The 11,394-nt window shown below is 35.9% G+C and overlaps 1 protein-coding gene across 1 annotated transcript; it reads left to right on the plus strand.

Moving 5' to 3' along the window:
* Positions 1–5,562: 5,562 nt before the first annotated feature.
* LOC148800872 (large ribosomal subunit protein eL20) lies at positions 5,563–8,382 on the plus strand. The gene is made up of 4 exons (XM_088886436.1): positions 5,563–5,724; positions 5,826–5,941; positions 6,162–6,225; positions 7,938–8,382. The coding sequence occupies exons 1-4, from the start codon at positions 5,710–5,712 to the stop codon at positions 8,277–8,279; spliced, it is 537 nt and encodes a 178-aa protein (XP_088742562.1). The 5' UTR covers positions 5,563–5,709; the 3' UTR covers positions 8,280–8,382.
* Positions 8,383–11,394: the final 3,012 nt, after the last annotated feature.

Raw genomic sequence — 11,394 nt, forward strand, 5'->3', positions numbered from 1 at the left:
GCCAAGGTTGATTGTGAGTTGGAACTGCCGTGGGGCAGCACGCCCTAAGGCAGTTCAAGGACTAGGGGTTTTGGTAAAAAACCATAACCCGGATTTTATTTTTCTATGTGAAACCAAAATCCCCTCTAATAAAATGATTTTGTTAGTCCATCATTTTCATTATCCTAATGTCTTTTTTCTGTCACCTGAAGGACGAGCTAGAGGATTAGCAGTTTTTTGGAAAAATGGTATTAATGCCTCTGTCTTTTTGAGCCATCCAAGGTATGTTTTTCTCAAAGTTTCTTTCCCCCCCACCCCGCTAATTGATGATTGGCTATTAGGTTTTACCTATGGTCCTTCAATTGAAGCCGATCATAATGATTTCTAGATCTAATTAAATCAAAGACTCCAACACTCTAACATGCCTTTTTTATTAATTGGAGATTTTAATGAGGCAGACAATGTAACTATTCAAGATCCTTCTACGTCGGACAACCCTTACTACCTTTCTTCTACTCAATACCGAAACCTAATCTATGATCATAATCTTATAGAATTGTACATCCAAGGCGGTAAAATTAGTTGGTCAAATAAGCATTCTATTGGTCTCATCAATAGGACCTTAGATAGAACTATAGCCTCTCCCGAATGGATTTCAATGTTTCCTCATGCCACTCTCTCTGTTTCTATAAGATGGGGATCTGATCATCATCCCCTAATACTTGATGTGTCTTCTCTTAAAAACCAATATCCGAAACCATTTAAATTATTTGAAATGTGGTTGTCATATGATTCTTGTAAACCAGAGATTCTCAATGGTTGGGACTCTCAAGTTGGTGGATATGTTGCCTTCGGAATTTCCTCAAAAATGGATAAAATAAAACACAATCTTATCAATTGGAGGAAATCTAAGTTCTCAGATCCCTATCATAAATTAAAGGACATTGAAACTCGAATTATCCAGATGCAACAATCTACTCCTTGGGATCATCTAAATATTATGGCTTTATATAAAAAATTTGATGAGACTCAATTACAAATTGAAAGTTTGTGGAGACAAAGATCAAAACAACTCTGGTTGAATCCAGGAGACAAAAATACTAATTATTTTCATAAGAGTATAACATATTGCCAAAGAATGAATGAAATACAGGGAGTTAAAGATCATCAAGGTACTTGGATGATTGGTCATAAAGACATTGGAGCCACTTGTATTGAGTACTTCTCAGATCTTTTTACTCAAAACCCTCCCGCTAATCTGTCATTTCTTAATACTCTTTTTTCTCCTATTATTACTGAAGAGGATAATCAATGCCTTACTACTATTCCATCTGATGAAGAAATCAAATCAACCCTCTTTAGTATAGGTAGTCTCAAATCCTCAAGACCTGATGGTATTCCTTCTTTAGTCTACAAAGAGTTTTGGGATCTTATGGGATATGAAATTTTTGAATTTGCTAAGGAATTTTTCCAGAATAAGAAATTGCTGAAATGTCTGAATCATACATTTATTTGTCTCATTCCAAAAAAGGAAAATTGTACTACAGTCACAAATTATCATCCTATCAATCTTTGTAATGTCTTGTATAAAATTTACTATAAGATTTTAGCAAACAAACTACATACTATCCCAAACAAGTGTATTTCCTCCTACCAATTTGCCTTTACCCCAAAAAGACAAATGACAACCAATACTATAGTTTCCCATGAAATGTTTCACTTTCTGAAGCACCATAAACGAGGCACTAGTTTTGTGACTATTAAACTTGATATGGCCAAAACCTATGACCATCTAGAGTGGTATTTCCTTCTTGAAATCCTCAAAGCACTAGGGTTCAATCAAGACTTCCGTCACATCATCTTTGAGTCTACTGTTTCTTATTCTGTTCTCATTAATGGTACCCCAGAAGGAAAAATTGTGCCCACCCAAGGGATCAGACAAGGAGATCATCTCTGTACTTATTCATTATAGCTATGGAATGCTTAACCAGAATGATTACTAAAACTGAATCTGATAACCAACTTCAAGGTGTACAGCTATCAAGACAAGCTCCTACCATTTCCCATCTACTTTTTGTAGATGATATTTTATTATTTCTCAAAAGTCATAGAGATGAATTAAATCATCTTAAAACTCTTCTACAACAATTTCAAGATGCTTCAGGACAACTTATAAATTTAGAAAAATTAGGAATTTATTTCAGAAAAAATACTCATCCTAGACATCAAAGAATGATTAAAAGGCAACTTCAAATAAAAAACATTCCAAAAAATCTAAGTACCTTGGGCTTCCTCTAATATGGGGTAGGAATAAACACTCATAACTTTCTTTTATTCTTGATAACCTAAAGAGCAAACTCAATAATTGGAAAGCCTTTTCTATTAGTCAATCAGGGAAAAAGAATTCTTATCCAATCAGTTCTTCAATCTATTCCTTCTCATGCTATGACTGTAGCCCAATTACCCCAAAAAAACAATCAAAAACATTGATAAAATGATTAAAAATTTTTGGTGGGGTAAATCGGAAATAAATCCTTACCCCTATCATTGGGGACCATGGCATAATTTAACTCTTCCCAAATCTTCTAGTGGTTTAGGCTTTAGGCAAACAAAACTAGCCAATATAACTTTCCTAAGAAAGCTTGCTTGGCGATTCCTTAATGAACCTCAAAAATGGTGGGCTCAAATTTGGAAATCTAAATACTTACACCACAATGCTTACTTTTCTTACTCCGTTCCTAGAACCAGCTCTTTCTTTTGGAAATTGGTTGCACCCAAACTACAAAATCTTTCTCATGAGATAGGCCATGTGGTTTTAAATAACTCCACTGAAAATATCACTCAATTTCCTTGGATTCAAAATGAAGGTGGCTTTTCAATGAAAAGTAAGCACATTCCTGCTCATTTAACAAACATCACTTTTGCTGATCTTATTAACAATGGACATTGCCATATACTTTCTATTCAAGCTAATTTGGATGCTAATCAAGTTTCTAAAATTCTTGACACTCCTATTCTTCCTAGTAATGCAACAATCCAATGGATTTGGACCAAACATTTTTTGGGTAAGTTCAAAACTTCCCTAGCTTACAAAGATGTTATCTAGGGCTGCATCCATCAAATATCAAACCAACTAAAATATTGTAATAAATGGATTTGGCACCTAATTTATCCTCCTCGATATTAACTTTTCTTTTGGAGAATTATTCATGATTTCATTCTGGTCAAAGAATTTTTTTTTTCAATCAACAAGATAGATCTTGTATCTTTTGCCAAACTGATGTTGAATCCCCGAACCATTTATTCCTTGATTGCCCGTTTACAAAATCGGTTCTATTTGCTGCTCCTTGGAATATTATATCTCCTGATAATCCTTATGACTCTTGGATTAATTGTATTTTTTATCTTGATCATAAGATTTCAGATATATACTTTTTAAGGCAAATTCTTTCCTGGTACACTATTTCACTATACTATCTTTGGTTTGCCCAAAATGAAAAAAAAAACTAAAGATAATAATATTTCAAACATTTGGATCATTTGGAAAACTAATGCTATTTTCCAAGGTATTTTACTATCTCATTCGGATACAAACATAATCACAGAACCACCTCCACAATTATGTTTACAGTTGCATTATCTTCATTGATGCAGGAAAAATCAGCCAACTCTCATTTACTTGTGGTATTATACTTATGAATATTCAATTGGAATGTCCTCAAATTGTAGGAGGTAGGAAAAGATTAAAATCAGTCGATGAAGCATAACTTTTTTCTATCTACCAAGGGCTATCTATTGCTCAAGAACTGGGAAGATCTAATCTTTTGATATGCTCAGATTCCCAATCTATAATTCAAGCACTACAATATCTCTCTTATCTACATTGGTCCAATTTGGAACTCTTAACTAAAACCAAGAAAATATTATTATTATTTAGATCTTTTAAGTTATTATATATTAAAAGGATTACAATGTTCCTACATATCAAATAGATAAACCAAGTAAACAATATTTGCAAGATTACAAAACTTTGTATTTTGCTCTTTTTGTCAATATAGTCTTTTATCTATATAAAAAAAGAAATTTATGGATAGATATATACTGATGCAGTACAGGAGAAGGCCAATACGTTCTATGCAAGTTGGGACCATTCCGAAACACATAAGAAACAAAAATGACGCCATTGGCCCATCTTAGTAAAAATTTACTGATATAGTATCATTACGGGAATTCTATCTTAGTACGTTTTTACCAAGTTGGCGCCATTTCAGAGTTTTCATCTTAGTTCGTTTTTATTAGGATAGCATTATTTTGAATTTATATTCAATTAGGACTTTCCTTTTGAAGGATTTTAGTTGGATTCTATTTTGGAGTGTTTTCTTAGATTAAGATTTTATTTTTAAGGAGTTTTAGTAGGATTCTATGAAGTGTTTCCAGATTAGGATTTAGTAAGATTCTATTATGGAGTGTTTCCGGATTAGGATTAGGAGACATAAGGGTGTATGCCTATATAAAGAGTAGCTAGGGGAAGGCTAAGGCAGTTCTCTGGTTATCAATTTTCTCTTATTTGTTTAATGAACAATTCTTCTTCCTAAAATTCGACTTCTGCTCTTTTTTTGAAGTTTCTCACGTGTTTCGTTTCCGTTCTATGTCACATGCATATATACAAGTACTAATTCTAACATACAATATATATATATATATATATACACACACACATAGATATACATACATACATACATACATACATACATACATATATATATATATAGAGAGAGAGAGAGAGAGATAGATAGATAGATAGATAGATAGATACTTAAATGAATACATTAATGGATGCATATTTATGCATGCATGCATCAATACGCATATCCATAACTACCTACATACATAAAAACATTTTTATATGATATTTTATACATGAAAATATGAACTTTTCAACCTTTGTGAGGTGGGCCGCACTCAAATAGAATATGAGCAATGTTGGTAAAAATTCTTGAAACCCCAAATTTACCATCCTACATCCAAAAATCAGGGCTTTCCAATAAAACTTCTTATAATGGATTCCCCATAACAACTTAGTGAAAGCAACTTAACAAAAGCTTTAGTGCTCATTTTGGGAGAGCTTTCACGCAATGGCGTTTGGCTTTATAAGATCAGTTTCACATGAAACCCTAAAAGTTATGTTTACTAAAATACCCAAAAGCCACAATATTCAAGAAATCAATTTTCACCAAAAGTTTTGGGTGAGGCTAGTTAGTAGCCAGTTCGGATCAGGTAGGTATAAGTACATTCAATGAATTGAATAATTGAAAATTTTTTAACACTTGTCAAAATATTTATCAAGTACTTATTTATGTGCTTACTTATGTTGTATCTGCTAGATCCGGCCCCGTTAGTAGGTTCTTCAAAGCAGCTCAGTCAAAACTGAAACCCTCTCAATTCCCAAATCGGCCCGGCCTGACCTAGCGTTAGCCTTTTCACTGGGCTGGGGACTTTGATGGGCCCTGCTCCAAATGCGGGCAAGCCCAGAACTGCATGGAATTTCTCTAGCTCAAGGCACAGCTCAGCGACCCAAACTGTTTTTAGGGTTTTGCTTTTGTCAATTGTTCTATATAAAGTTATAAACGAAACAAACCCGCCACTGTTAATTCTTCCTCTTTGAAACAGAGAGAGAGAGAGAGAGAGAGAGAGGTTGTTCTCGAGTCCTGCCTCTTCTCTTATCTGAAAATGGGCAATTTCAGGGTGAGCTTCTCTCCAATCTTCTGCAGTTTTTCGTAAAATGTAGCTTTAGTCTTTAGATTTCCTTTTTTTTTTAATGATGGTTTTCTCGTTCCTGGATCCAGTTTCACCAATATCAGGTGGTCGGGAGAGCGCTCCCTTCCGAGACCGATCAGCATCCGAAGATCTACAGGATGAAGCTCTGGGCCACGAACGAGGTTCGCGCCAAGTCGAAGTTTTGGTAAGGAATTCAAACCCAAAGCACCGAATCTGAGCTATTCCTTCGATTCCCAGTACTTGTATCTTGTTTTATATCATTTAATTCGGTGGATATGAATCGTTTGCTTTCGATGAAGTGCTGGTCCTGTAACGAGGACGGATTTCTTCCGACTATTTTTACTATTATGAGCGTATGTGACACATATGAGGCTGACATGTTATTTTTTTATTGATTTGTCCAGGTACTTCTTGAGGAAGCTCAAGAAAGTCAAGAAGAGTAATGGGCAAGTTCTGGCTATCAACGAGGTATTTGTCATTTCTTTCCTCGATTAGGCTTTAGATGGGCTCGTTGGATTGAGAAGGGCATGATTACAATGTCTTATTTTGTCAAGCAAGAAATTAGTAGGATGAACAAAATAGAAGGGAAACATGGTAAAACCTTCTTGAAATTTGGTGAATCCCTTTATCGTTACAATTCAAAGTATCGTGTAGTTTCTTAAGATTTGCTGTTCATAGTCTCTGCTTTTTCTAGAATGAGTCATCATTGGAAATCAAGAACGAAACCATGTGATTTAACAAACCTAAAGTTATGTAATTATCATCATATGTTGTTATAAAGTAAAGAAGTATGAGTTGCCCATTTTGTTTCAATAAATTTATTGCATTGTTTTGTTGTTACAACCCTTGGTCTAGTTCCCCTTAAAACACTTCAGACTGCTCACGACACCTTTTTCTTCCCAAAGAATCTTCTGCCAAGCCAATCTGGTGACCCACTTGAATAGCAAGTGTGCCTTGATCTCTGATCATATATCTGAGATTTCAAGGTCTTTCCAAATGCGAAGACACCAATCAATCATAGCATGGTAGTCACCTTGAACCTCAATGCCATTCCATGACAGTCACCTTGAAGTCCATAAGGAATTACCTTCTCCTACTTGATCCGAGAAACCTGAGAGAATAAATCCTTCATGATTTCTAAAATCTCCACGAATGTCTGACAGTTTAGGCTTACCCAGCGCACAACTATCAAGTTAAGCTCAATTACTCCACTGTGGCACTGCAGTCCAGTTCAGAACAGTTGGTCTCCTTTGTTATGCAAACACCAAACAGCAGTAACTTGCCACCACCACATGGGATATACTTTTGAGTTTTTATAGGGTAGGTAATGAATGTGCTGCTCTCACTACAATAAGCTCAATGAGGATATGATCATTACAAATCGACAAGGTAGGTGTAGGTGGTTAGCATTTTTATCATTCTATAAGTAAAGGTCGCATTCATGAGGGAAATGGGTTTGTTGATTATCTTTAAAATGGCTTGTTGAAAAAAAAAAAAGCTTTAGTCCTTGGAGGAGTAGGAGTGTGGGACCATCTCCGAGTGTAACCTGAATGGGTGAGGGGATCCATGTAGAGGCTTGAAGAAAGAGTAGAATAAGAACAGTCTACAGTGTTTAAAGACTTGAACCTAGAGGCACATCCTTTCCCTAATAGTCATCCTCAATCCTAAGACAAACCAAAGATAACTGTTATGGCACAGAATAATTATGCAATAAGTCTCTTAGGGTAACCGCAAAGATGGGGGCAAGGAGGGAGGGGGATCCATATAGAAACTCGAAGAAGGAGCAACAAAACCAGTCTACAGGATTTATAGTTGCAGAATAATCAAACCAAAATAGGAGTGTAGGCTGTAGTAGCACAGAATTATCATGCAATTACTGTTATGGCATAATTTTTGTTTAACCATCTTGCAACTTTCATCTAGAGTCATGCCTTGATAACCAGCCAATTTCTTCTTATCAGAGGAGATACAAAACAGAAAAGACTTTGATCCTGGGAAGACAGTGATCCCTTGAAAGGTTTAAAATTAATAAAACTGTTTTTTAGCTGCTAGTGCTAACAACATCAGAATTAGAAGATTTGCCTTCTCTTTTGCTAAAAATGTCGATCTCTTAATTTGTTTCGACTGCTTATTGGAGCTTTAGGATGATATCATCATTAACTTCATTCTTGTGCTTACAGATATTCGAGAAGAACCCAACCAAAATCAAGAACTATGGAATTTGGCTGCGTTATCAAAGCCGAACCGGTTATCACAACATGTACAAGGAGTACCGTGACACCACTCTTAATGGGGCAGTGGAGCAAATGTACAATGAGATGGCTTCTCGCCACAGGGTGAGGTATCCATGCATCCAAATCATCAAAACAGCCACCATCCCAGCTAGCCTCTGCAAGAGAGAGAGCACCAAGCAGTTCCACAATGCCAAGATTAAGTTCCCCTTGGTGTTCAAAAAGGTCAGGCCTCCAACCAGGAAGCTTAAAACCACATACAAGGCATCGAGGCCCAACTTGTTTATGTAATTCCTATTGTTGATTAGATGAACTGAGTACTTGGAGAGAAATTAAGATTGGAATTTAAGCTTTTGAAAAATTTGTTTTTTATGGTAGAGAGATGTTTTGCTGATTTTTCCATGTTTAATTTTAGGGATTTTATCGACAAGCTAGTTTTCAAAAGTATCTCCAAGATTCAAAATGTGGGTATGAAATACGATGTGATTTTATTATTTTGGTAATCAACATTAGGACAATTGATTAAAGGATCAAAAAAACAATACAATACAATCAATCAGCCAGGGCTAAATTATGAGCCAGGCCATTCTATGTATAAGTCAACAAGGAATACGACGACAGTTTTGGCCCAGAAATAATGGATAGGAGGGCTGTTGATAAAAATGGCAAAAACTGACCAAACCAGATATCAAATAAAAACCGGTTGATTTTGGTTTAGAAATATAAATAACCCGATGTTGTGCATGGTAGTTTGATTCTCAACCTCACCACACTCAGAGAGAATATGAGCAATGTTCGTAAAAATTCTCGAAACCCCAGATTTACCATCCTTCAATAAAAAAGCAGGGCTTTCCAATGAAACTACTTATAATGGATTCCCCGTAACAAGTCCGACTTCTCTATTAGGGCAAAGTATATATGCGCACTTCTCGTGCAGTATAAGAACTCTCCACGCGTTATTTCTAATAAACGTTGTTAGTTTCATTCGTTCCATTCTCCTCTCTCGCCAGATGCCTCACTCTCACTTTCTCTCCACAGCGAACCATACGTTATTCGTGCTCACTCTCCCTCTTCAACCGATGCAACCAACAGTGAATATTGGCGACCAACGACCATTAGCAAGTACCATTCTCGAAATGCCACCAACTTCTCTCTCCTCAATTGGGGTTCTTCTCCACCTAATTCACCCCATCACTTTTCCACCATGAACAACAAGACCCAATTCTCACAACCATTTCTCAAGCCATTAAGAATACCCAAGAAATCCCCTCAATTCCTCTCTCAAGAGGCTCGTCCCTTCTCTCACATCTTGCCACATTGTTTATCTAATTATGTAGAATCCTTTCTCCCTCGACCCATCTTCCCTTCTCTCCTTCTTTAGATGGATTTCTTCTCAACAGGGCTTTTGCCATACCATTTGTTGCCTGTCAAAATGGGTTGAGGGCAATACTATCAATTCGCTCATAAGCTAAGGTGTGGTCGAGTAGTCTGAGGCCTGAAGTGGCCAAGGGCTGGTAGGCCTGTCTTGCAAGGAGCAAAGCAGAGTCGTCAGAGGCCTCGGGTTGGTACCCGAGGCGAAGACTCTGACGGTCAAGTTAGTACGAGAGCGGTGCAAGGTGGGCAAGGCCTGCGGCAAGGTTCAAAGTATCGGAAACACATGGTGCGAAAGGTAATTTTAAGAGACGTATCGAGATATGCTTTGAAAACGTATAGATACGAACGAGAAATCAAGATACGCATGGATACACTAGAAAATCCAAAAAAAATCCTTAAAATATGAATAATAATAAAAATAAATTTTATGTGAGTATAACTGATTTATTTAAACATAAAAACCATTCTTTAATGATTCATATAAAGTATTGGGATAAATTAGTAACCATTGAAAAATAATAGAAGAACTAAAATGTGTGTATATATACTAATATTTATTAGTTAATAGTTTTTTTGAAATCATTTATTAGTTAATATTTATCATATATAGATTTAGATAATTTTTATTATGTGTACAAGTTAATATACCTTAATTTTTAATAAATAAATATAACTTGTATTCATCTTATTATTATATAAATATTATTAATCAAATTTATAGCATTTGTTGGGAAACATCTACCAAGGCAAGAAATATTACTTTAAGTATAAAAAAACATGTCATTTTAATAAGTAATTAAGGTTGGCATAATGGTTAATTAATTATTGTTATAAGCAAATGACTTGGGTTCGAAACTTGTTACCTTTGGTTTGTGATTTTTAATAAGTCATTTCACTTAAATAGCATTTAATACATAATTCGTATCGGCCCGTTTTAGGTATGTATCAACACGTCTCGGGTTGTATCGATTGATACATACCCGAAACAGTCCGATACAAAGCCGATACAGATCCGTACCGGTCCGATATGGATGAAAAAAATATGAAACCATGTTACATGTTTCGTGTATCTCTTCCTGAATGATAAGTATCAGCCCATATCGGCCAATACGTTGCGAAATTTAAAACCTTGGCCTGAGGTGTGAACACCCAAGACGAGGCTGCCTAGAGGTAAGTAGGGGTGAGTAAAAAGAACCGAAAAAACCGAAACCAAATTGAAAAATGGTTAATCAAATTGGTCGGTTCGATTTCGATTAACCTTTTATAAAACTGGTGGTTAACCGAACCGATCGGTATATACTAATAATATTATATATATAATATTATATAATGTATAATTTATATATTATATTTTTAAAATCGAATAAAGGATTCGGTTTTAACCTAATTGCCTAGTCAGCCTTTTCGGCTTTCCCCTTTCCCTCTCTAAGTTCTCTCAGTTCTCTTCTCTCATATCTCTTCTCTCTTCTTCCCCAACGAACCGACGGCCTCCACACTCCGACCGAGTCATTGACGTCCGACAAGGCGACGACCTCCGGGCTTCGAATCTCCAACCGACGGCCTTCAACCAACACGCCAACTGTCTCAGTATCTCTCACTCTCAGTTCTCTCTCTCAGACTCTCATATCTTCTTCCTTCTTCCCCAATGGGCCAGACTAACCGACGGGTAGATCCATGGAGGGAAGAGGAAATACTTGCACTCTACTAAGTTTTTCCCCTTCAAAATGAAGAGCAAGAAGAAGAGAGGGAGATGATTCAAAGTATGGAGCTCCTAGGACTCAAATCCACTTCCGAACTAGTAGATCCATGGAGGGAAGAGGAAATAGTTGCACTCTTGAGAGCTAGATCTAGCATGGAAACTAGGTTTTCTAACTTCATTTGGGAACATGTTTCCAAGTATGTGTCTTATTATTCCCATGATTCCTTCTTGTTTAAACTATTATGACTTCATTTGACAACTGTTATGACTTCATTTAAGAAATGGTTGAAAAATTTAGGAATGATGAAAAATTTAAGAAATGCTTGAAAAAAT

Source organism: Nelumbo nucifera, chromosome 4 (assembly GCF_055504915.1).
Source record: "Nelumbo nucifera cultivar China Antique chromosome 4, China Antique-T2T, whole genome shotgun sequence".
NCBI lineage: Eukaryota > Viridiplantae > Streptophyta > Magnoliopsida > Proteales > Nelumbonaceae > Nelumbo > Nelumbo nucifera.

Coding starts and splice junctions, on each gene's coding strand:
- LOC148800872 (XM_088886436.1), top strand. Junction 5,942..6,161: donor CGCGCCAAGTCGAAGTTTTG/GTAAGGAATTCA, acceptor TGATTTGTCCAG/GTACTTCTTGAGGAAGCTCA. Junction 6,226..7,937: donor AAGTTCTGGCTATCAACGAG/GTATTTGTCATT, acceptor TTGTGCTTACAG/ATATTCGAGAAGAACCCAAC.